General features: G+C 40.2%; 1 protein-coding gene across 1 annotated transcript; it reads right to left on the bottom strand.

The window, feature by feature from the left end:
* On the bottom strand, positions 1 to 27,934 carry LOC124286173. Its single transcript, XM_046722522.1, has 5 exons — positions 27,856 to 27,934; positions 24,386 to 24,649; positions 15,635 to 15,823; positions 15,284 to 15,423; positions 1 to 240 (listed from the first exon to the last, which is right to left on the bottom strand). The coding sequence occupies exons 1-5, from the start codon at positions 27,932 to 27,934 to the stop codon at positions 1 to 3; spliced, it is 912 nt and encodes a 303-aa protein (XP_046578478.1).

Here is a 27,934-nt window from a genome sequence, read left to right as displayed (position 1 = left end):
TCATCTCGGCCCGGAGCCGGGTTTCTGCATCATCTCGTATTGTTTATCCGACCTCATCGGCGGTGGTAGTTTCTGGATTTTATCAGGGGTATAGTCCCAACCAAAGTATTTCAGAGCCTCTTCCCACCCCACCGCTGCAAGGCCACCAGTTTCTTTCTTCATTGTCGCCGTCCACCAGTTCCTCTCCTGCTTATCACCCTCCACCACCAGTTGTTCGGAGCGAGGTCGTTGCACACCATCCTATGAAATGTAATGCTGTGATTTTAATTCCAATAATATAACACCTGGATATTAATAATGAAACATTAAAGTGAGATGAAGGTTAGGTGCACCAATGATAACGACTTCGAAAGCTCCATATTGTATACAAGTTACCCGATATCAACATAACCGTGACAGTGCCTGAGGGAAGCCTTATATTGATTTTGTACTATCGTTACTAATAGGGTCACGTGACCAGGAAAGTGTTGGCTCGTGGTCATAGTGACCGCAGGAAGTTGGTTGAGTGGTATATGCCACTCAGTGGAAGAGATCGGGGCCTGATAAAGGCTCTTTATCTATGGAAATAGAACTTTAAGCAGAGGCCTTTGACAAAAAGTGATCTCAAAATTCTGATCTATATACATGTACTACATGTTTGATAAAACTGGTCGGGTGCATGGAAGCGTTCATCGGATGTAAATTTATTAATTAATGTCCGTCTGTCAAATGTTTTAATGGAAGACTCGGTATAGGTGGCTTAATGTAAGCTGTTTCTTTTCCAAGACTCCAACACGGAGTGACTTGACCAGGAACAGATATAAAAAAGATAAACCAGGAAACACAGGAAAATGTTAGATGATGATAACGCAGCTTTACAACTCGAATGAAAACCTATCTGTGCCATCACGAATGACGTCAGTCAGAGCTGAATGTTTTCTAACAATGTAGACATGGACACGAAAACACCCTTCAGAAAACACAGGCGATGATTAGAATGGTGACTTTGTTTATTCATGAAACATGTAATACAAATGCCATATTTTTAAACGATATTACGTACCATGTTAACTGGTTTAATGCACAAACCGCAACCGTTATATGTCTTGTAGCTTTATCAGGCAAGACTACATGAACACGTCATAGAAAGGACATTACAAAAAGAATACACCTGCAAGTTGTGACGATCATTTAAAAACATGAAATGAAAGCAGGTGTAACGTCAATCAACATTTAGTTCTACCTTTGTCGATTAAGTGGAAATGGTAAAATGTCGAGACTGAATGCTACAATATCGCAACTTCGAATATGACTTCTTTGAGACGGAAACCCCAATCCAGCAGTTACCCGTTATTTCACCGTACACCAAAGCACTTTACCCCGTTTAAGGTGCATCGGATTACTCGCAACAGTTCAACAAGTGTAACCAAAATCTATACAAGTTCGGGCTACATCCGGGTTTCATGTACACTATGGACATGCTGGTGCCACCGAAACTGTATGGCATGTGCCTGGTTTGAGGAGGATATCAGACCAACCAATCAACAACCGTCTCCATGAGGTGGATTTAGACACAGACGATTGGTAACTTAGTTCCTGTATTCTGACGATTACATCGACGACAATGTATGCGCGATGGGGGAAACACCATACATGCATGGTTTTCCCTGACCTGCAGTTCCACAGGGTCTACCGTTTAAGTGCCGGAAGCGTGATTACACGTGATCTGTCTGGGTGGTTCTGGGAAATAAGACAACAAATCGGTACGTCGAACATCTCTATAACGCCACCAATGTTCTCCTGGTAATCATCTGTAGGCATATTCAGTCTCCTGCTTGGGAGGCGGTGAACAGCGATAACAGCACACTGGTGAACGTAATACGTGTCGTGTGTGACAAGATAATCAGTACATGTGGTTATGCACCAAGTTTCATCCTTGTATCAATTAAATTGTGAGTGAGTGAGTGAGTGTGCTTTGTTTTACGGTTATCATCTGTAGGCATATTCAGTCTCTGCTAGGGAGGTGTTGATCAGCAATAACAGCACATTGGTGAACGTAATGTGTCCCGTGACAGGACAATCAGTATCGCCGCCAAACTACCAGTTGCGCATCACGGCTGTAACATCGAGGCACGCCTTATCTCAGTCATGATCAGTGTTAGACATACTTCTGTTCTTTGGGCTGACTGTAGTAGTGTGAGAAAAGTATGGTGGTTTAAGACGTACTCCAGTTCGTTCTACATGAGAGTTATATCCCACCAGGATCCGCTGATCGATGACTCGTTTTGACACATGATCTGCATCATAAGGCTTGGGTTCGCCCAGGTGTCTGAAACACTGCATTAATGTTTGGATGGGTGTTACGTGATACCAGAGTTGTCTCCCTGTGGTTTAAGTGCGTCGTATTGATTGTGATCCATGCTCTTCTAGGACGTTATTGTAACCAATCACTACGAATTCCATTTAAAACAATATTGCACCGAAATAATTCAGGACTGTAATATGACGAAACGCAAAGCCTTGTCGGTGACAAAGAAATTGTAGGGCGCTTCTCTCGCCATCTTTGTTGCAACATTAAATCTCACCCACTTCTCTTCGCGTTGGGTATTAAGAAGCTAAAATGGAATTGGTCGACACAAAGTTGGTATATTGCGTTTTATACCACACCATAATGATGTAAAGACGAACAATTGCCAGAGGTTATAAATGGGCCAGGTGGGTATGTGTTATCAATTGATACTTAAGTGTATTCAGGGAATGTAAAAGAGACACCTCATCAATGCATGGAAATAATCCGTGTTTCTTGTAAATATATTCCATATATACATACAACGATGTGCAATGTTTGTAAACATACAAAGTCAGAGCACAAATTACCCAGTCTTGATTGTTTTCAAATACCGATTCCATTTGGTGTAAAGGGCAAAAATAGCTGACGACATTATATGAACTGACCTCCGAAAATCAGTGACGAGATCAGGTGTTCATCAGGGTGCGGAAAGCATCGTCCTCTCCTACCAGCTGGGCTTTACCATTCACATGACTTTACCCTCAAAAAGTAAGCGTTTATGGGCCGACGCTGCACTGTGTACAATGCAATATCAACAGATGTCATACAGATGGTTTGGGAGGAATTCTTGAATTCTGCGCTATTTTCAAATAGTGACTTTATGTAATGCGTTTGTTACCAGCGAATGGAGAGTATACTCGCAAGAAGTTAATTCGCCTAAAACTCTAACACACTAAGCGAATGCAGATCAAAGGGAGATAAGTATGTTTTTAATGTGATAAGAAATATACTACAGTATGTACATGACAATAATCATAATTTGACAGGAAAGTTACAGTTCTTCCATAGTTCTCCCAGAGTATTCTTTTCGAAGAATATCATGTTATTCTTAAACCTTCTTCGTCAGAATAGGCTCCACAGAAGTTCACTGACTGCCAAGCTGGATGCGGGCCAACCTTCATCTCTTCAAATATTATCAGTTCGAGTCCTCTCTCAGAATATAAGAAAAATATAATCGTTTTGTATGTATTTCTAAATAATGATAAAGTGTTACAAACAATCTCGGTCTGAATTATTGATTGATCTTCGCTTGAAAAATGTAACAAAAAAGTTTGTTTAGGGTAGTGGATTAAATTGCCTGATGTAATTCTGCCATCGTGGACCTTTACTATGTTGGAGAAAGAAACACAATTCCTCCTTTTGTTGAGTTCCCATCGGATGTCTCTCTAAAACTATGTTATGATGACTTAATAATATCTCTCGTTACTGCTTTTCAGTAATAAAACTGAGAAAACCATTTCCATAATTTAAACAATATCTCATTGTACCACATCATAAATCCATATCAATCACTATTTATGAAAGTGATTTTCATCTGAACTAACTAAGGAACATATGGTACATATAAGGAATTGCATCGGGGATCACTCGTGGCTACTGATGCTTCCTTAATTTGGAAATACATTCCAGGTGTCTAAATAGTACCTTTGCAACCCTCTTAGTTAGTCCTGAAATGCTTTCAACCCCGCTTCTACATAAATATTTTCGGTAAGCGTTGAATGACAATCTTTAGAATATAGTGTTAACTATAGATTGGAAGTTCAGATTTATCGATATCAGTGTTTTATGCATATAGAAATGAAATGAATCCTGGCGTGCTACCGAAAATGACTAGTTGTAAAGGAAAACGTTTCAAGACAGCCATACATTGTCTATGAAGACTTCTGTACACCGAGAACTGTAGAAAACAATTATTGCGTGTTGATGGAAACATTGTTTGACCACGTGTAACAGTTTTGTGATGACTTTATTCATATATATGTAGCATTGCAGCTTAAGCTGTCATGCAAGAAAAAGGTAACGGCGTACATCTTGTTAAGTCTATAAGGTGTGAACTGTGCAAGTAAGCTGATCATTCATTTCGAACCCTCAACCTCAACATTGTTTTGGCGATAAATATCAAATTCAAACATGAAACATATATTTCGATATAAAAACATGATTATATAACCGAAATGTTTTTCTCATAGATTTCTGAATGTAAAAAGGAATCTGTACAAATATAACTATATTCTATCAATTATAGATCGTACAGTATAACAAGGTACCTTTTACAGGTGAAACATATACATACGTATATCAGTAAAGAAACAGAAACACTCAATATGTTCTACCAACGGCGATACATTTTACACCAATTATTTAGGGATGAATTCTTAGTAAAGAGTACAAATGTGTGAAGCAAATGTTCGGACACGTCCGACAGCCGAGTATGCGGCTTTCAGCCTACTAGTTTGCTGTGTATAGATATAGGTGCCCTCATCTATTAATGCAACCTAGGCTCCAGTGGGGATGGAGGAGGACGTTACTTTGTTCTCAATCATCATAGCTGAATAATATCCTCTATCGAAACCGTTATTTGATATCCTGTTCAAACCATTTGACGGTTCAGGGTTCACTTGCGGAATCTGGTTCTCGATATTTACACAGAACACGTCACAATTTAATTCTGGACTCAAGCGCAGTTCTTATGAATATATGGTATTAACGGTTATCGCTCAGTTACAATCTGCTTTCACATTGTAATTTCCTTTCAATTTGTAAGGAAAACATTGTGCACATATTATCAAGAGTCTGGTTCTTTACGCCGTTTTTAGCAACATTCCAGCAATATCATTAGTGAGGAAACACCAGAACTGAAACACATTATACCCCTGACCTTTGCCTTAATGAGCGAACGCTTTAATTCACTGTGCAACCCTTCACCGACCCATATATAAATAGCTGTGTCTACTGTTACATTAGGGGATGTTTCCATAGAAGAGGTGGTATCTCCATTGATGGGGTCTGTAATTTAAACGTACGATACAATGATCAACCCAGCGCTTAGGTTTGCTCTGTGGAACAAGGTCTTGATAAGTTATTGTAAGTCGGTGTCTTGAAATGTGTCGTTTCGTTCATCCCCTCAGTATTAATCAATGAGGTGTTGATGTAGATGTTGTCTACTGTGAGGACTGGTCCTGACTACGGTTGTCGTTCCTTCCTTCCGTTGTGCGAGGAGGTGGAAGTGACATCATATGTTCCATTTCCTTCTGTTGGTGTTGGGAAGGCTAAACTGGCAGTAGGTGCATTTTCTGAATCTGCAAGTTGGAAGCGAAACCGGTTGATTCCCGTGGTTTGTCGCAAACATGGCCTCTTTGCCTCGAAACACTGAAGAGTACATGAAATCACTCTTGCTGTGAAAATACGTTTCTCTTCAGCAATATGTGTATTCTACCAAAGATAGATTTGAGGATGTATGTAGCTTGGATTGCCTGAAATGTATGATAATATTTCGTAACCTTTTAAAATGAAAACTACTCATCCTGATATAAAAGCGGTCTTTTCTTTACCTTGACAAGAAATACACTGCCATGCTTGACTGGTTTCAGAACAAGCGCGGCTTCACGCATCCTACACCTAGTCCAATGAAGCCTCCTTCTGGAAGTAAAAACATGTATACACCAACTATACATTGTACTATCATCAAATTTGTGGTAGTTATTACCAAGATTACATTAAAAAAGGATACATGTAACAGCAGGAAGGGTAAAGTTTGAAGATCCTGACGTTTGTATGTTCTTAGATGTCAAAGTGCTGAAAAGAAATATTTTAATGTGTTCAAACACATCTATTTCCAGAACTGCATATAATTCCATATTTTGGTTCAGTGCTATTCTATAAAGCAGTTCGTATTAGGGGAATATTCAAAATGTAAATAATTCTGATTATATATCATATTATTGATGTCGTTGGAACTCATGCATGATTGTGTTTGACATACACACCTATCACGGATTTAGACGAAGGTTTCATCGTATCATTCGGTCCCGCTATGGGTGTTCTCAACATACGGTAAAGTTGATGCGTTGTCAAGCTGTAGCACCATCTCCCTGACGGGTTGTAATTGTATTCCTGATGGAGCATCAAGCAATGAATGATTAATAGTTAACGAATCAGTGTATACCATCAAGGAGTTGTTATGAAAGCTGATGTTAGCGACACTACATATGCATTACGGCGGAGGGATGCCAACAATTGACATTCGTGTATTTTAACCATTGGCAGGAAAAAGCAAGGCGTTTGCTTCTGTTGAACGCCAAACTCAGCAATACTCCGGGGCTATATGGCGGCGGCTGCATATAATCGAGTGTGGAAAAGACAATCCAGTGATCAACATCATGAGCATCGATCAACGTAGTTACCATACCGATGATGACATTAGAGTGAACTGAGCTCAGCGAGCCTGACCACCCGACCCGCTAGTCGCCTCTTACTACAAGCGATGAGTTGCTGAAGACCAAGTCTAACCTGGATCTTCAAGGGTAGGATCGAACCCCCAACATTTGACGAAACAATAATTACGCCACCCCACCGTCCCCTATTTTACATAATACGCAAACACAAGTGACAGCTGATTGAAGCGAGTCGGAAGTAATTGACGGAAATAAAAGAATCGAAAGTGAGAAGAGTGAGCTGAGACACATCGCAATTTCTCAACCATATAGAAATACTGGAGAATCAATTAGTCCTTGCATTATGAAGCGTTAATGAGATATTGAGATAGGAATAAAACATTTATATAATGATATATGTTTTATATTTTATTTCACAAACTTGAAATGTGTGTTTGAGAAATAAAACATATAACTGACTCCAAATATCACCATGTGCCAAATCACCACATGTGCCAAATACCATGTGCCAAATTACATACAATTTTTAACAGTAAGTCCTATGTCTCCAGCTAGAAGAATGTAAGAACATGTCAATATCATCAGTTCAAATCACTTCCTGTGAAGGGAATACATTGCGTCCCATGCCACAAGCGTGCTTCCATACGAAAAGTAATATACACTTCTTCTATTGACCTTGATCCTACCAAATTTCACAATCCACCTTCACTATATTTTTTCTTTGATGTCACGAACATTATTTAGAGAGTAAAAATTGACCTTGATGTAAAATACCGCATGTACTTCATAAACACACTATAATGTCATTTGTTTGTAGTGCATTTGAATGTTTGATTTGTTAGGAAAAAAAAAGAATTGATTTATTATTATATGTCCATGTCTGGACATTACATCTCGGAGTCCAATATATTCAAATCCCTACATAACCCAGCCCGTATAACCTTATATGTAAAGGGAGGAGATGCGGTTTACGCTGCTCAATACTCATTAATCAGAAAACACAAATGCGTATCAGCCAACGATGTCATTGTAATTTGTTAGCATAAAGCCAAAGAGCAATGGAAACGGTGCTGACAAACCGAGTATATAAACTCAGGGTGAATCGTGCATCTAATCATGAGAATTTGAAAAGGCTATGGCGTGATGACTCTGCAGGGAATTGTGGATGCCTAAGATAAGTTGGTCACACATGCGCCCTTCACTCTTTCCGATCTGGTTTTACATTAGTCAGCCATAAGTTAGAATAGCTGGTAAAGGTCTAAAGATGAACGTATTTCAGCTGGGTGATTTAATAAATGGTACAGATTAGTTCAACTGGTTTCTGGAAGACACAAGCGACTATATATTCGTAAAGTGGTTTCAGCGCCAGGTGGATGAGTGAGGGAAGTGAACTCAAAGAACCATACCCATCTTCACAAAGGAACTTCTCTCGCTCTTTGAACATGGCCTCCAGTATAAGCGCCCTCCTGTCTTCTTCGCTGTAGACACACCTAGTGTCGGAAGACGGAAGCCACCGCGGCGCCCGTTGCATTTCAAAGCCGTCTCCCCTAAGAAAACATTTGAAATAGGATATCCAACCATGTTATATAGCATAGCCCATTCTTCAGGAAAAGCTAAGTTGAGTTAGTGGCGCTGGGTGAAAATGTATGGTATCTTACTCTAATGCTTTCTTTATAACGAAAGTAATCAAATACGTCAGCATTATCAATTTATAGAAAGAAATGGAGGTCAATTACCAATCTGCTGCAGGACTAAATCATGGGTTATATATAAAGAATAGTGCAACAACAAAAGCACATAGAGGTTATTATACGAGCAGTTTAAAACCATTGAGGGAAGAAGACACTCAGTTTGTATAATATGGAGTCAAACTATGATAGCTTGCTAGGTGGATTCTCGCCATTCTTTGTTATCACCAATGATATGACAGACGCACCTGCAATTTTGAAATTTCTGAATGGGCAACAAACACATTCAAATTAATTGGTAAAACGAACAACAGAATCCTCCATGTGCAGAAAATCAGAACAAGGCCGTGTCCAAAGCTGATTGTATGAAACAACATGGTTGCACTGTATCTACGTCCTGCAATAAATTCAGTGCTCTCTGGTCAAATATATCTCCTGCATTAAACTAAACTCTGGTCAAAAAGAAACGCAACCCTGTATTTTAGAGATTTTGATCTGAAGTTTTAAGACGACACAGCATTTTTATTATTTAAGACAGAAGTCTGAAATTTGGCAGAATAATAACTAAGATGGGTATGTTTAAATTGTCATTTCAAAAGTCATCTCACACAGACACCCAGTTTGTCACCAGGGGGCGTCTTTCAGTATCTCGTATGAGCACCTACGAGTTTCGTAATCACTGCACGGCATCTCCTTGGACAAGAACGGATAAGACGCCGGATTCTTTCCTGGGAAATGGCTCTCCACCTCCCTGCAGTGCAACGCCGAGCGCCGCGTTGCAGCGTCTGTGGCGGCGGCTGACGTTGACGTACGCGTCGACCCAGAGAGTATCCCACAGGTGTTCAATAGGGTTGAGGTCTGGTGATTTTAGAGGGCTAAGTGGCAAGATTATTGACGTTGAATCTCTGCAGAAAGTTCATTGTTGCACGCGCAGTATGAGGCCGGATGCTAATTGGTTGAAAATCTGTGTCTGTTGGTCAATAATCGAGAAGGTGAGGCTGTAATACGTGGTTGATGTAATCGTTAGCCAGTCAGGTTCCTCTAACGATCACTCAAGTCTGATTTCTGGTTGTATGAGATGGATCCCCAAACCATAACGCTTTCTCCCGCCAAATCTGTCCCTCTGTCGGACGCAGATGGGCGCAAAACGTTCATGACGTCTCCTCTATACACACGTTTTCTTCCGTCGTGGATGATGTTGCAAAGAAAACGGGATTCATCGTGGTAAAACCAGATGCGCTCCAGTTTTGTAAAGTCCATATCCCTTGTTGTTGCACCACCTGAGTCGTCGGCGGAGAGATGGGGGCGTAGTACAGGTCCAACAACTGGTCTACAGGCACATCAAACCCCGCTTCTTTCAGACGGTTCCTAATCGTTTGAGCTGACACTCTCCTCAAACCTGGTATTTGTGTGGCAGTCACGGTTGGTAGGGCACGTCGGATTACGCAGGTGGTGGACCCGGACGTTCTTTGATCTTGAAGGCGTGATTCTTGGCCTTCCACTTCTCGGGCGATCGTTGGTCAAATTGAAGTTGCTTAAAGCGGGCTCCAAAGTCGGATATCGTTTGTTTTGTAGCCAGACATTTAGGTGCCGTGCAACAGTTCCAAAACTTTCTCCGGCTTGAACATCAATTTCAATGGCGATATTTCGGTCGGCAGCACTCAATCGTGATGGCATTTTCACACAGCTTTTCATGCGACAAATGAATGAATATAATACGAAAGCACATGGGCTTTGATACACCCCTACATTAACTGCCATTTCATGATTTGTATGTGTTTTTGTGCGGAAGTCACCTAATGAGGGTCATTTCGTACGCGTTGTGACGGAATACAATAAAATACACCCTATGCGTACAAAATGCAGTTGTTTGGATGGTAATCTCTATTACATTACGTGTATAATTTCAATACATTCGAATAACATTTAGTTTGAAGCAATAACTTCATTCAAAACGAATTTTCTATATCTGAGGACAGGGGTTGCGTTTCTTTTTTTGACAGAGTTTATGTTATAGCCATCTGACTGCCGTTAGCTATCCATATACTAGCTCTTCGGCTCTACATGGGTATTAACACACCACGTTATTTATCCATTATCTGTGCCTCATATTTAAACATTATCAGCTTATGGATTAGTATGTATTCACCATTGGCGTATTTGTGTTTTAAACATATTTTATTCGTAAAGAAAAGTATTGGCAAACAAGCCTAAACTCTAAAACAATAGTGAAATTGTCCCTACTACATGTGAATAAACAGTACCAGTATTGCCCTTTACCGGCTTGTCCATCGCCTGTGCAGATATGTTGTGTAAACCGATCCAGTAGTATTTAATTTTTTTTGTACTCGTGAAGTCAAAAAATCTTCTCTCATTCAGTTTAACCAAATTGCATGTTTCGTGGGCATCAAACCATGATGACTTCTGAGGTCCACAATGTACAGATGTAGTTGTTGCACCTATAAAATGAAAGAAATACCGTATAAAGCGCGTGCTTGAAACTGCTGGTCAAGACTGTTGCATGTACATTTATGGTTCATTCCAACGCTGTCTACAACCACATCATTTCTGACTCCGCCGTACACCTTGGAAGCAGAAACAGTGGCCTTGATGTTGTGTCATGTGACAGAAGTACTGCACTGTGGCATTTAGACAACAAGCAAAGGCTTACATGCTCACCTTTGGGAACACCTGGTGTCATCACTGATTTTCAGTAAAACCGTAGATATATATTCACCACTAGTTTACTCCTATATGTCCTGTGGAATATTATTGCAAATGAATAAGACTGAATATTCTCTGGCGTTGGAGTTCGATGTTTACAGTCAGAGGTCTCAATCATTTCCTATACACAACGTGCTATATGCTTTGTTGCAGAGATTATGCGTATCCTTGTTTCACTATAAGTACATTACATGTCATTTGATTCATCACCGAGAGATATACAAGTCTTACAAATAGATATACATGAAGCACTATACGCAAAATGAATTGATAATGGTTGTTTTGTAAGGAGTGCATAGCCAAGCCCAGCTTTCACCAGGATTATAGATTGCCCTCAGTCTCCGAGCTTTTAGAGTCAAAGTCATAGAAACATATGAACAGAAAATTATTACGAGCTCCGTGGAATTAAAGTGAGGAGTGAGTGTTTATAGTTTTATGCCGCTTTTAGCAATATTCCAGCAATATCACAGTGGGGGACACCAGAAATGATATTCACACAAGCTACCCATGTGGGGAATCGACCCGGGTCTTCGGCGTGACGAGCGAACGCTTTAACCGCGAGGTTACCCCTCCGCCCCTCGAGGAAATAAGGATTGAAGGGAGTGTCAGCGTTTGTTCACGAGAGAAAATATGCTCTGTAATTCCAACTTTCGAGTAGCGTATTCTATGTTTTGCTCAATGAGGTGTCAAGAGAGAAACTGAAGAAAAAAAAACGCATGAAATCTCCCATTCCTGCAAAGATACCTCAGGTCGGATGACCAAATATGATGAACGTATGACGTCACGAACAATGCATGTTTTTATATTGTATTTTGCTCACCCTCGAAACTTTGGGATGTTTCATCTGACCATTCAGGATATGCACGTGTGACAATACTGTACAGTTATGACGCACTATCCTTCTATCCTCAGGGAGGTATTGATACAGACAATAGTCGTAGGAAACAATGCACAATGACATTCGTCAAGCTCAGTTCAAACTGACTGAGAGTAAATGTGCAGCATATGAGGATCAGTAAGCATATCCTCATGCTATACAGAGAGAGGAGCACAATGCTGGTGAAGAATCATACCTAGAAGCCCTGTCTTTACAGATACTATCTTTGGGGAAGTCCGTGCTTTCACACGTTGTTTTTCTCTGCAAGCTTCGGAAAGTTTCAGTAACTGTGCCTTTTATTTTTTTTTTAACAAAATGTTCTTGAACATTTGAAGATGTATACTGCATACAAATATAAAAATATAAAACTTCCTCCTTTACAAAAAGGCAAAACTTCCTCCTTTCAGGAGTTAAATATATCAAGCATATTCTAATTGCCTCAAATACTTTGTGTGAATATAAATAAAATTATTTCTTATGTGACTGTATTGAAGTTTATCATTAACCGTTAGGACACCGATACGGGTGATATATATTTGCTGATCCTTGGATTATAATTCTCTTTGTACGGATTTCTATGCACAAGATAAATGAATGTGTCGTAAGATTATGAATCAAGTAAGGATTTTCGAGCCATAATATGCGTATATGGTATAGCGATAATTCAGATCTTGATTTGCAGGTATATTAATGAAATAGAAGAAACAAATTCACATGGCTGGCAACCTATGCTCATTCACTACTATCCGTTAACATTTTTGTTCACATGAAGGGCGAATATATCCTAAAAGGCACCATTGTATGCTAACCTCCATAACATTATCTATTCTAGATTTGTAAAGAAATGTTATAATATGTTAGTTGTAGACTCTGTAAATGGTAAAACAAACGGGACATAAAAATTAAGAATATTCTTTACTCTTTGATTTGGTTGGTTTATGTGGGAACAGCAGCAACATGTATGTAATGTTGATAATTTCATAGCAGAATTTGTGTTTAGACTAAGAGCAAGTTATGAACATGAATGGCACACATCGCGTGTAAATAGTCCTAAATTTTCACTATATTCTTGTTTCAAAATCTCATTTAATGTTGAATTTTGCATAAAATATTTATCAGTTTCGTAATTCCGATCGGCTCTCGCTAAATTCAGATGTTGCTTTGTATGTAAAGATAACTTTATTGAAAATTAATTTCATTTTATTTTGGTATGTAAATGTTATCAAAATCTGAGATTTACCATATAAATTCTATTCAAAATCCCACTATTCAAAAAGTTAAATATGCTCATGCCAATTGCTTCATATAATATCAGATATTGTCTTTTTGAACTATATATATCACATATGTGCCGCTCTGAAATCCTGAAATGTAGCTTGGGCCAATGGCCTCCACTACAAAGAAAATAAGGATTGATTGAACATTATCTATATACATAAGAAACAGATTGTGAAACTTGATTTCTAACACTACAAATATCAAAGGAGAATATTCTTATCGTGAATGATAATTGATGCAACTTACTCCTCACAGAGCAGATATAACACCTCGATACGTTTGTGCAATATCTTGTGTGGATGGAGAGGTGCGTATCAGCGGGATTCACGTAAGCACAGTTAGCACCCTCAGTTTTGTTGAAATGTCATGTTTGCTAGAATAAATGTCAAAATATCAATTCAAACAAAAGGTGGACTTGAATAATCCACACTCCCATTTTGAATGAAGACTGTTTGCCATGAAATCGTTATAATGGCATGAATGGAAAGAATAAGGGTTTCAACACTAATCAAAATATAGGTGTCACTCAAAACATTTTGACTGAAGTGTTTTAGGAATGAAGGTTGCCAAACAGTCCTTTTGATCGTGTCATAACGCGAACACGGCTCTACGACTACCGTATGAGAGAAATGTGGCTTAGAGGATTTACTAGCTGAAGCTATCATATTTTTTAATCGACCCACTACCTACATTACAGGTGATTTCCACCCAGGCAGACCAGATTCAACAGAGGAAACCCGCCACTGAACAAAATATAGTACTTGGTGTCCGGAGATGCTAGGGCCATCAATAATGACAGGATATATAAATTATCATTAGAATTTGAATTAGAAACAACATAAAGCCATTATTAACTACATTCGGTATTTATCGTTTTGGTTCATTTTAGAAATGCAGAATATAGATATGCTTGTCGGAATGTTTTCTCTTTCTTACAAAAAATTTAGAAGCCTCACTTCAAACCAAATCTAAAATCTGTGTTTAATGTAGTTATCTGGTAAGAAGACTGAATAATGGTTACCAGAATACATTGTTCCTGTCTGGCGTCGAGAGACCAGTAAACGTGTTAAAGCATTATTTCATGGAATGCAAGGATGAAATTAACATTGTCGTACCTAGCTTGTATACTGACCCCATGGGTGTTGCCACACATTCCTCCAGGTTTCCTGGACACGTGTCCTCTGGTGTTCTCGACGTTGTAGTGTTATATCCTTCTTCCAGACAATAGCACGTTGTTTCCTGTGTATGCACATAAAGATACTAGATAAGATACCATATGGTAACATGAGGGTTCTCAATACAGTTACGTGACATCAATACAAAAACCAAACTTTATCTTAAATATATTGTAAGAAATGGAGTTTCGGGCAGTTCATTCGCCATGTCTCTCAACAAAATACAGTAGACAAAGAATCATTTTTTTGTCAACATATTGCATTTTGAGAGTGAAGCTCAGACCTTCAGAAATTACCAAATCTTCTGAGGAACTGGGTTACCGTTGCCTTTGAGTCCTTGACAGTTTTAAAGCATGTTTCACAATCATATAACTTGTGGAATGTGGAGGTGTATCCATTAAATGAGTGCGTTTGGGCAAACCATAGTGTCAGCTTCATGAAGATGAATGTCTTATACGTTCACCACTTTGGTGAAACCCCAAACAAATAAGACATCATAATGAGGGCAAATGTCGGATGTGAATGAACGAGTTTGGTTTAACGCTACTTTGAGCACTATTCCAGCAATACTACGACAGAGAACACCGGAAATGGCCTTCACACATCAAACCCGGGTCTCGGAGTGACGTGCGAACGTTTTAACCACCATATGGGACTTGGATCATACAATGAGAATGTCAGGTTTCTTAGACGATGGTGTTTCAAGGAAATTAATTGACTTTGGTTTTATCAACATTCCAGTCTGTTGTATATGAATGTACCTGTAAGTGCCATGCCCTTTGCTGCACCTGTTTCAAGGTAGGTTATATACAACTCACCTTCATGCCGACTGAATATGCTGGACTGCAGTGAAGATGGCACTTCCATACCGAGTTATCAAGATATGTTCCCTTTGGTTCTACTGTCACACTCCCCAGAGGAAGGAAACCAGCATAGGTGAACAGGGGACTTGAATCTACTGTATTTGGACAATTGAAGGTAAAGCTTTACTCCAGCTTCTCTAGGCGTATTGATAAGACACATGATTTCAACATGTTGTATTTCTTGTGAAATGATAATGTTTAGAAGTAGAGTAAGAAAGCAAATGACCAGGAACGTGAATTACTGTGAACTTTTTTTCTCACAGTGTAAAATGTGGCCAGGAGATATAAACAGTGTTCTCATTTTACCTGTCCATAGCCAGGCCCTGTAGCTCATAGCACCTATCCAGTAGTAGGTGTCGGACTGTAGATTCTCCACAAGCTTTTCTGGTATGTCATCTGAGCCTGGTGTGTACAACTTGCCTCCGTTGTCTTTACATCGTCTTTGAGCCTCCCACCAGTTGTCTCGTTCATTGATAATTTGTATCCGAGAAGTTTCTACAAACCGATTTCAGCATATTAAGTACAAGACTGATCGTCTTTTTAAACAATCACTCCAGTCTGTTCTGTGTCATTTCCAAGTGAATAAATAATGAATCCGATTTAAATTGAGTCAATAATGTCTCCATTATGAAACGTGAAACCAGCATGAGTACCGCTCGGCAAAACAGCATTTCCTACCGTTAACACTCATCAGTATCCTGACGTCATACGAACATAAAAGCATTTCAGCATTCATACTTGCTAACATAACTATAACATTCAAAATGTACATAAGCATACCTAGAAATACATGAGCCATCTATATACCCGCTTGAATTCGAATCAAGCTCGTCCCAGAAGTGGAAGACCAAGAGTGACCACTCCTGCTTTTTCCGGGTGTTTCACCTATGTCACATATTTGCTACAGCAACGGACACTACAGGACAGCTGCATGGTCTTCGAAGAATTTCCGACCAAACCATCAGAAGTGGGAATTCGAGCATATCGACTAAAGACTAAAACTTGGACCTGTTCTAACACTATACACCGACAACGACGTGCCCAATGGTGCAACAGGGTACAGGCATGGAACCTGGGAAACTGACGACGCGTGTGGTTCATGATTGATCGACGTCAGGACGAACGTTTTGCGCCGAACTGCGTTCGACAGATGGACAAATTTGGTGGAGGAAGCGTCATTGTGAGTCGAGCCGTGTCCTACACGGGTAGATCAGAGCAAGTGGTGATTCAAGGCAATCTTACAGCAAATCGTCACACCGACCAAATCCTGCGACCTCACCTCCTCCAACTTTTTAAGCACCAGAGGGAGCTGTTTCAAGACGACAACACTCGACCTCACATAGCTCGTGTAACAGGTGCCTATCTCGCCAATGCAAACGTAAGTGTCCTCCCCTGACCTTCCAAATCGCCTGATATGAACCCGATGGAACATCTATGGGACTATCTTGATCGACGCGACCGTAAACGTCACCATCGTCCTCAGACACTTGGACAACCTGAAGAACTTGCCAACGCGCTTTGCAGGAGGAATGGCGAAGACTTCCATAAGCAAAGACTAAAGCAATCCCATCCAAGATACTGTCGAGCAGTGACGGCTGTAAGGGTGATGTCACCAAGTATTGAACGTCCAAGGAGCCCAAGATGCGACCAAACGCACGCGTTGTTGCATTGTCGCGGTTCTAATGGTTACTGCTGCATTTTAATATTTTAGCAAACATGATACATTATTTTGGATGTTTGGGCAGGATAGAGAACAATAACAGCGGTGGTTGGTAGAATGAGACGGTGATATACTGACAAATAAAAGAAACTTCACATGTGTTACTTTATGTTCCAATCATACCCATATAGAACAAAGTGTTTTGCTAGTGGATAAATCTGGTTCATGGACATAATGAGCGTACATTAAACTGAAACCTTTTGATTTCACATCGACTAGCCATGTGTATTGGGGCTTGTTCAGTACCGCGTATGCTCCCTCTTAACACAGTTATCTCTTTGCTGTACCAACATGGGGCCCAGCTCTTGAGCATTGCGGGGTTGAGGTCTCAAGACATAAAACCTTCTTCCAAAAGCATCCCATACGTGGTCGACGGGATTAGGGACAGGTGATCTGGGTGGCCACTTTATCAGGTGCATACCCGCATTTTGGGACAAGGTGGGACAAGCAGTGTGAGTAAGCGAAGCGTGACAAGTACCGGGCTCTCGACAAGTTCAGATTGACAGACGCTTCAATGGATTTTCGAAAATATCAACAAATTAAACGTGTCTTTAAATCAACATGCAAACTTAAGAAATCTTCTCATCAGTTACATATTAAAGAGAAGTTCCATAACATTCGTGACAACCCTGAGGAATTGTGGAAAGCTATTAAATCAATTAAAGCTACTTCTTCGTCTACCAACAAAATCAGTGGCACCGAGTGGTTTACCTATTTCGAACACTTGCTAAACTCTGTAACAACGGATTCAACCATTATTGATGACATAACAAACGACCTATCAGATCATGACAGACATTGTAATGATTGTAACCAACTATTTCCTTATCAACTCAACGACGAAGTCACAGATACTATACGGAATCTTAAATGCCGAAAAGCTCCAGGCTGGGATGGTCTTTCATCAGAGTTATTGAAACATTCTGTCAATCACATTTCAGTTAGATTGACATACCTTTTTAATGAAATATTGGCAACTGGCAATTTCCCAATGACATGGTGCAAAGCTATTATCTGTCCACTACACAAGAATGGTTCTTTATCCGATCCAAATAATTACAGAGGAATTTCGCTCCTGCCGGTAATTGGAAAGATTTTCACTAAATATTAAATCAGCGACTTCAACAGTGGATCACAGAAAACAACATCATTCATGAGAATCAGGCAGGTTTTAGGAAAGGGTAGAGTACAGTTGACAACATGTTCTCTCTCTACGGTATGATCGCGAAATACTTGTCTAAATCAACTGAAATCATACATTACTGTGGCATCGGCTTATCAAATATGGAATACATGGGAACATCTTGAAAGTTTTAAGAAATATGTACTCTAAGCTTCAGTCGTGTGTCCGTACAGATAAAGGGCTTACGGATTTTTTCCAGTGCTGTGTTGGTACACGCCAAGGTTGTATGGTCAGTCCACTGTTGTTCATTTTATACATCAACGAACTAGTCAGTGAGATGTCAACGTCTAACTGTAAAGGAATATTTATATCAGAGGAATTCCCTAATGTATGTTCACTGCTCTACGCCGATGATGTTGCTAACGCCGCGGACTCTGCCGGAAAACTACAGGACCAAATCAATTGTGTCAGTAATTTTTGTACAAAATGGGGATTGACGTTGAATATGCAGAAATCCAAAATCGTTGTATTCCGTAAAGGTGGATATTTACTTTCATGTGAAAAATGGTACTACAGAGGATCCCAAATAGAAACTGTCTCGTATTATAAGTATCTCGGACTTCATTACATCCAAACTAGTGTGGACAAGATCGAGACAGGTGTTAGCACAGCAGGCGGAGAAAGTATGTCTACACATATACAGACTTCACTATATGTGTGGCGGATTACAGATCACCACTGCAATGAGGATTTTCGACAGCATGGTCCTTCCAATACTTACATACGGCGCCGAGCTCTGGGGATATGAGGTGGTAGAATAAATTGAGAGGGTACAGACAAAGTTCATTAAACGAATTCTACATCTGCCTTTGACAACCTGCAATGATGCGGTGCTCGGTGAAAGTGGACGACCTCTATTATATGTTTCTTATGTAACTAAATGTGTTAAATATTGGGCCAAAATAATCAACATGAATAACGACAGATTACCGAAGCAAACCTGTCTTATGCTATATGGATTAGACAACGTCAACAGATCTTCTTGGACCACAAAAATCAAACATATCTTATTCCAGTTTGGATTCGGGTACGCTTGGGTTATGCAAGATATTGGACATATTGATATTTTCATGTCTGAGTTCAAACAAAGAGTGTCTGACTACAACATTCAACGATGGCCGGCTTCAATAGCATCTAACTCCAAGTTGACAGCTTATTCAACAGTTCTGCATGCGGAATCCTATCTCTCACAAATCAGTTCCCCGCCATTGAAGCAAGCGTTAACCAGATTCAGATGTGGCTGCCACCAGCTAATGATCGAAATGGGGAGACGATTGGGCATAGACATCGAATACCGTTTATGTAGATACTGCCTTCGATATAATATGCAGCTTGTGGAAAACAAGTACCATTTTATCCTTGTCTGCTGTGCCTTCACCGACTTAAGAAAGCAGTATATTGAGTATAAATACTATAGTAACCCCTCATTTGAAACATTTGTTCGACTTATGTCTTTAAATCATCAACTTACTTATGTGAATTGTCTAAATACATATATTTTGCTTTGAAATTGTATGAATCACTCCATTTGTAATCACAATATTGAAATGTTTTGTACTGTGGGCCTGTGGCCTAGAAAAACGTAAAAAAAACGACTCTACCCGCATTTTGCTTGAAATTAAGTGTCAGAACCGCTGTGGTGTGGTGTCACATTCTCATGTTGGAACAGGAGCAGATATGAACAGCACCAGCTCCCGGAAAAGTACCTGGTCACGATATACCGTTGCAATTAGGTTTCATCGAATTACGAGAAGTGAGAGAACGTTCCCGCTGAAAGTTTCCCACTCCATTACGCTACTCCCACAAAATCGATCAACTTCCTGTACGCAGGACTGGACTTGACGTTCCGACCTCACGCTTGCACTCTTCCGTCGGCGAAGTGAAACATGATTCATCGCGAAACATTGTCTCTGGTTGCAGCGCATGTGCAAATATACCGTGCGTAAACGTACATTACGGTTTTCCTGAGTCAGAATCAGCCCAACAGGAGTTCGTCGGGCACGAAGATGGGGAGCGCGTAAGCGCTTTCGTATTGTCTGGGTAGTTACACGACTCCTATACAGTGCGTTACTGGTTGGCGTTGCGATTGTAAAACGATTACGCGAATGACGTAGCCGAAGTTGATTGTCCTTAGCACGTGACGTCACGCGTGGCCGTCCTGAACTGGGCCCATCTCATGTCGTATCTGTTGCACACGTGTCCTCAAGTTGTGAATGGTCCATATACTGCATTTCATAGCAACAGCCAAATATCAATCGATACAGGTACATATGTATCTAGTGTCGTATCATTTGAGAAAATTATCCATGCATCGGTGTATTGTGAATCATGACATGCCCCGGATAAAAAATATATAGCATTCAAAAAGACTTGAAAAACAAACTTCACAACACATTGTGAAATACCTTCCTATTTACCAAACTCCCTGAGCCACGTTATATTGAAAGTGAGTGAGAGGGCGGGTGAGTATAGCTTTCTGGTACTCTGGTATTCATCCTTATTTGCCCATTTGTATGGCGATTTATTTTCCAGGCAGAATATCACGTTCAAAGCCCTTTAATTACACAGGCAATTCTCAACCCAAATGGGAGTATACAACCCAAAATGCGATGTGTTGGAGGGTTAAGTCATATTGCTATCTCATTCTATCTGGTATCTATCCACTGCTAGCTAAACAGAGAACAAATGCACTTGTCCAGAGAGACACCACTTGCATTGTTTACAAACTCTTTCAGGACACAAACCGCCGACTATGGCAGCCTTTGTTCCGTGTTTTGTTTTGACCTTACAAACGGTTTAACGGTGTCTGCTCAGGAAGTATGATCAGTACAGATACATGGTCCCGTTTTATGAAACGTCTTTAGCCATGATGATGTAAGTGAGATAACACAAATCGTGAATGTCAAACGCTTTAATTAACCATGGCGCAGCAGTTACAAATAAGTGGTACATTTAGGATTTGAAGAGACCGCCTCGGTGATGTAGTGGTAAGAGCGTCCGCCCGGAGAGCGAAAGGTCGCGGGTTCGATTCCCGACCGCGTCATACCAAAAAGACGTTAAAATATGGTACTTGTTGGTCCCTGCCTGGCGCTCGGCATTAATGGGTACAACAAGGACTGGTCAGCTCGGAGTCAGTATAATGTGTCTGAGTAAGGTATTCATGCTTCACTGCGGCATGGTATCTGAGTGGGCTAGCACTATAAAACCAGCTTAAGTCTGGGCTAGTACAAGCAGCCGCACATACATATACACACGCATGCACGTCGTCATATGAGCGAAATATTCTCAAGCACGACGTAAAACCCAATTTCACCTCACCTCAGTATTTGAAGAGGAACACTTTTTATGGATAGACAACTTCTTTACTGCAGCGGATGTGACGTTTCGGTGTAGATCCTAACACCGTTATCAAGCAAATGATACACAACATATGCACAAGGAGAAATATATACATGGCGGGTATTATAATAGAAGAGGTTGATGTACAGTGTGTTGACATAATGAGGCTTGTTGTCATACAGAAATTATTGAAGCCAGTAGACAAAGGGTGGGTTATTCTTGATTAGGCTTGATTAGTTGATCGTAAGCCGTTGGGATGTAATAACCTTGATCTCTGTTGATTGTCGGGTTGAGTCGTTTGATGTTGATTGTCTCTAAGAGTTTTCTTATCTTGTAATCTGACCGGTTGGCTTCTAGGATGGTATGGTTCGGGTGGGCTTGGGTGTGGTCGGAAATGGCTGATTTGGAATCTTTTTTTCTTTACATCGGATGTCTGATGTTCCTTGATTGGCAGGTTTAGGGGCCGGGGCGTTTCCCTATGTACGAGTCACCACATTCGCATGTCGACAACGCCTGAAGCGTCTTCTTTGTTGCTTGCAGCTGGTTTACCGTTGGCTTGTAGGATATGCTGAATCGATGTGCCTCTCTGGAACACAACATCTGTGTTGGCTTGCTTCTTTAGTAGTCTGCAGATATGGCGGCTGGTTGTATCGACATATGGTATGACGATGACAAACGGGACTGATTGTAGACGTGGTGGTTTGTCTTTTGGGTTGAGGGTGGTCTTGATGGTTCTGTTGACTAGTTTGGCTGGGTACTGATTAAGGTTCATGAAGACTTGGCGAAGGTGTTCTAACTCGACTTCAAGGGCTTGGGTTGTGGAGCTGATGTTCTGTGCTCTTCTGGCTAGGGTGGCGATTGTACCTCTCTTGACTTGTAGTGGGTGATTAGATGAGAAGTGAAGATATTGGTCCGTGTGGGTTGATTTCCTATAGACACTTGTGTGGAGTTTAATATTTACTTTCACCAATGGAACGGTTCATACAAAGGGGCCTTGGGCAGTGAAATTGTCTTTTTCTTGTTTAGACGTTGTATTTGATAATGAAATAGCGGTTCTGCTTCCTCGTGCAGCCACCAGATCGTCTCTTGGTCAAGTTGCATTGTTATTTTTAAAAAACCAAATCAACAAAAACAACAAATCATTGAAATGATTTGTGTTTTATTGATTTTTATTATAACACTATCCCCAAAAAGAAACGCATATGTGTTTTGTATATTTTAAAATCTATTAATTACCTATTGTGTTAAAAAAATCGTCAAAATATGCAACAAAAGTGTTGATAACATGATTTTACACAATTGCACAAGTAAAAAATCACTTTACCTGAAAATGTTGATTTTGATGAGATTTCTTACAAGGATTAAAAACGCATCGCAACAACGCAACAAAAATCACCTTCCAGTTGAAATTGTGCAGCAAAGAGCATGCACTGTCTGCCTATATTAATCCAGATTACTTTCGGAAATCGGTGTTCGGTTTGAAGGAGTTTTGAGGTCAAATCACTACGCCACGTCTTAACGCTGCGACACTGAACATCGCCATTGAAAGAATGCACGCTGGAGATTACCAATTTTCTTTTGCCAGGTGTCTGAATGTTAGTCTGAGCACGGCTTGCAGCTCGTCACAACCAAACAGGTATAACAAATTACCCTCCCCGTACAGGCAGACCTCGAGTCACCACTGCAGCCCGGTACATCCGGGTACTACATTTGCCACGGGTGAGAGCACAGCAGCCAGGGTGCCTAGACTTCGGAGGATATCTGGTCAAACTGTACGGAACAGGGTGAGAGCGATTGGACTGAGAGCCAGGAGACCCGACGTCGGGATCGTGCTACGTCGTCACCACCGCGCTCAGCCCCTCCGTTATCTAAAATTATCCACTTGGTTGTAAAGACATTTCCTTCTTCTAAACTGATGCAATGATTCATGCACAAAAGTCTATTTGTGGACGGGTTATACATGTTTGAAAATACAACATTTTCGAAACAGATATCTTGCCTATGCGTTTCTTTTGTTGGGGGGATAGTATATTATTATGCTAACATTTGTATAACGCCGATATCCAATTCAGCTGCTCAAAGGCGCTTTGTTTTTCCCTCGATCACTGGATGTCAATATCAACGGCACGTCGTATTATCAATCTCAACTCCCTGGGGAGCATACACTCGTGCATCCACTAGGCGCACTGAGTCAGTGTGGCTTTCCCATCTCTACGAAGTACCCATTCACAGCTGGGTGGACTGGTACACATAGTCACAGCACTTTGTCCAAGTTTACTGCACGTTGCTGTACCTGCAACTAGGTGTTTGCACGTATTCATGTGGCCAACATCTGGTCATATACCAACGGATTCGTGGGTTCTGTTAAGTGCACAGGGTTGTGTATTGTACACTAGGGGGTGTGACAACACTGAAAGAGTCTGCACACAAAGTTGACTCCAAGGTTTTTACACCCGGTCACAGGTGGGCTCGATCCCGTCACGTCAAGCTCGCTGGATCACTAGCCTGGTCCATTCAGACAGTTCGCCCACCGCGCGCACTGTTTTTCATTTTAGTATCAAAACATCTCGTTTACAAAAAGACTTGACCCAAAACCACATATTTTTAATCCATGCCTAACCTATAGGATTTAAGATGCTAAAAGCATTTGGTTTCACTGCAAATGCAGGAGCAAAAATATAATCGATAATTCAATGTAGAAAGTCTGCACTTAAAATAATGAAACATTTTTTTTCCATTATCCCAAACCTTTACAAAAGTGACGAATATTCAGTTACAACAGAGGGATCAACATCTGAAAGTCATGAGGACTTACCCTTGCCCTGACACAAGACAGCCCCGCAACAGACCAACAGACATGCAAACAACATGTCCGACATCCACTTAGCAAATACAATGACTGCATGAAGGACTCTGTCATCAACAAGGAAGTGTAATTGCCGGTAAAGCGTGAACTGATCTGTGTTCTGATCAGTAACGCTTTGAATCACAGCGGAATACTCCACACAGACAACCAAACACTGTAGACAAACCATAGGCAGATCCAGAGGGGGTTGGGGGATAGGCACCCCCTTTTGTCCTGAAAGTTTATGAAATGACCATTTGACAATGAAACTCTCGCGAAAACGGGTGAAAATCACGTGTGCTCCCCCCTTTCTCAAAAGTGTGACACCCCCACCCCCACCCCACCCCACCGACCCGTGAAAACAAACATCGAGCCCGGGTCTTCGGCGTGACGAGCGAACGCTTTAACCACTAGGCTACCCCCATCGCCCCTGAATGACCAGAGTGCAAACAACCTAAGTGATACGATTGTCTAAATTGAGGTATGGGAGATATTGTTGTTTGTTTGGGTTTTTGGGGTTTTTAGCACCATTTATTAGCAATACAATTCCACGATTTTACATCCCCTGTACAGTGACACGTGGATGGACATACCAGGGTGTTAGGGTTAAAAAATGATTAGTCACAAGTTAGATATACACTTGTCATAAGTGTTAAACACTAAGCATATAAAGATTTCACTTTCTCACTTACATTTTTTCTGGTATGTTTCAGTATTTTATGATGTAATTTTAGATCTTTTATGAAAGTGTCCAAATTACAATCACTTCCATTGACTTTGCAGCGAGACACTATAAATTTAGCAAACATCAATACATAGTTAAATAATTTACAGTCTTCAGAGGCCATATAATACAACATTTCTGTAATTTGGATATACTTTATCTTGAATATTTGCTTTTGCCCATTTAAAGTAGGAAAGCCAGAATGACAAAACATGAGAGCAATAGAACATATAATGTCTGATAGTGTCAGCATTGCCACAGTGTTCACACAGTTTACTATCTTTAACATTGCCACAGTGTTCACACAGTTTACTATCTTTAACATTGCCACAGTGTTCACACAGTTTACTATCTTTAACATTGCCACAGTGTTCACACAGTTTACTATCTTTAACATTTAACTTGTTCATATATATATTGCAAGGCACAATTGAGTGAAGAATTTTAAACTGTAATTGTTTGTATCTGTATTTTCTTATTCTGAATCTTGTACAGTTTTCCATTTATAAGTATCCTCTTCTGTCACAGAACAAATATTATGCATTAAGCTGTACCGGGACTTGGCATTATCAGGAATATCAGCAACTTTTACACCGTTTATACCTGGGCAAACATCACTTGGAAAGAACAAGTCATATATTTATAATAATCATTTGGACCAATTGCTCTTTTTTTGGCACATGTACAATCTGTAGTTTCTTTGGGAAATTTCTAATCCATACATCCTAGCTAATGTTTGTCTTTGCAGGACATTTATATTTTAAGTAATTGCCAAACATAAATAATACCTGCTTCTTTCCAATCTGAGTCATATAAGCTTTTTCTATTTGTAAGCACCTTTTTATTTTCCAAATAATTTGATTAAAAATCTCAACATCTTTGTAAAAATGGAATTTCCAGATAGTCAAGATATCCTTATAAAATAGTGGGATGTTTAAATTCAATTTGAAGGGGTATTACTTAAAGGAGAATACTAGACAATTGCAATAATTTGCTGGGTGAAAGAAAAAGTCATCAGAAACATGTACCCCAATTTCTATTTCAAAAATATGGTTTATTATGCTGTAATCGCGAAAACAGTTTCTGTTATCTGAGCTTCGGCCATTATGCATATTCCGCTGGAACTCACGTGACCATTCCGCTTGTGACGTCATATGTGACTAGAGTCCGCCATATTGCCATAGAACAAGCGCTACAGTAATACAAATCCTGTTGTGTCTGTCCTTTTTGTAAATGGTACGATGGTGTATTCCGTTGCCTGGGGATGCACGGAATCATCGAACAATGGAAAGATCCACCATTTCTTCCGTTTTCTAAGTAAAGAGACAGATTTAGGCAGGAGAAATGCTCCGATCATTCCGAGACATGCACACATGGGGTACGAAAATCCCCAAGCTAGGCTGAAGAAGGAAGAAGTACCCACGAGATTCATTTATACTCCATCATTCCCTGTTACAACTTACTGTCAGTGGTATTTTTAACATAAATTAAATCAAGTCAGTCGAATTGTCCCTGCTACAAAATGCACCAGCAAATTTGGTCAAATTGCCCCAGAGTTTTGGTCAAATTGCCTCAGTGGGGTAGTCAAAATGCTCCAAGTTATTTAAAATGATTAAATATAGGCCATATATGCATAGGTTTGTCAACTTTGATATTATGTTCTTCTTATGAAAGTATATACATAGTCATTTGTCTGAAATATTACTTCCTAATAACTTTTATATGAAGAACATAATAACAAAGTTGACAAAAACTACTGTGCATTTACGGCATATATTTAATCATTATAAATAAATTTGACCAAATTAGAATGAATGACCAAATTTGCTGGGGCATTTTGTAGCTGGGGCAGTTCGACTGGAACACATGAGATATATATTATCAAAATCAGTAAGTGATTTCACATGAGCTTGAAAATGTTTCGCTATAACGTTCTTTTCGGTTTGGAGCCCTAAATGATGCAGTCTACCCGAAACATTGCCGAATACAACGGCAAATCATGAAGTACTTGTTGCTTTCATTGTTTTCCATTTTGTCCACTTACGCAAGTTTTGTTTTCGTTCGTATTCTCCTTTAACGACAGTGTTTCTATTCACGACTTAACCAGGGACAGACAAAAGAAATTGAAGACAGGAAACACAGTGGTGTGGTGATAACCCAGCTTGTTTGGGGAACGGAAGCTTATCGATGCAACAACGCACATGCATATTATTCTGTGTTTGTCATTAGTGACTCTTGTCAAATAGCTATTTTAGCTGTCTTTGTCTGAATCACACAAACCAGTGGTCGTGTACTAGTAAGGCTGAAGGGGTCGTTGTCGGCACAGGTACTACAGAAATGTACCCCAGGTACCTTTCAAAGTAAATGTACAGAATCGTACCCTAGGACGATCCCATTCTGCATCGCGATGAGTGCTAAACCGGTTTCTCGAACGCGTACTAAAAATTATTTCTGCCTGTCAAACCGCGGAAATATTTAACATGGCAGTGAAGGTTCGTCAGGAAGAACTATATACCTTCCTTCCGCTGTCAGTTATAAAATATCAGACATTCGATTTTTCTTGAGCATGACGTCCCCTGAAGTCAGTTTTACAGAAAATTGAAAGCTGTCTACAATGGGGGTGACATACTTCGTACATATCCAGCGCTGTTCTCTCAGGAGCGAAACTTTTTAAGTTTTGGGTGTCCTGAAAGGGCCGTTTCCAAATCGTTCCCACCAACAGCTGTCGTAAATGAACATGGGAAATCGTCATCATCTTCTTGATCGGAACTCTCATACTGTCGTGTGAGCTCCAT

Source organism: Haliotis rubra, unplaced genomic scaffold (genome assembly GCF_003918875.1).
Source record: "Haliotis rubra isolate DU_JTF1 unplaced genomic scaffold, ASM391887v1 Scf377, whole genome shotgun sequence".
Classification (NCBI taxonomy): Eukaryota; Metazoa; Mollusca; class Gastropoda; order Lepetellida; family Haliotidae; genus Haliotis; species Haliotis rubra.
This window is presented reverse-complemented; position numbering and strand designations above follow the sequence as displayed.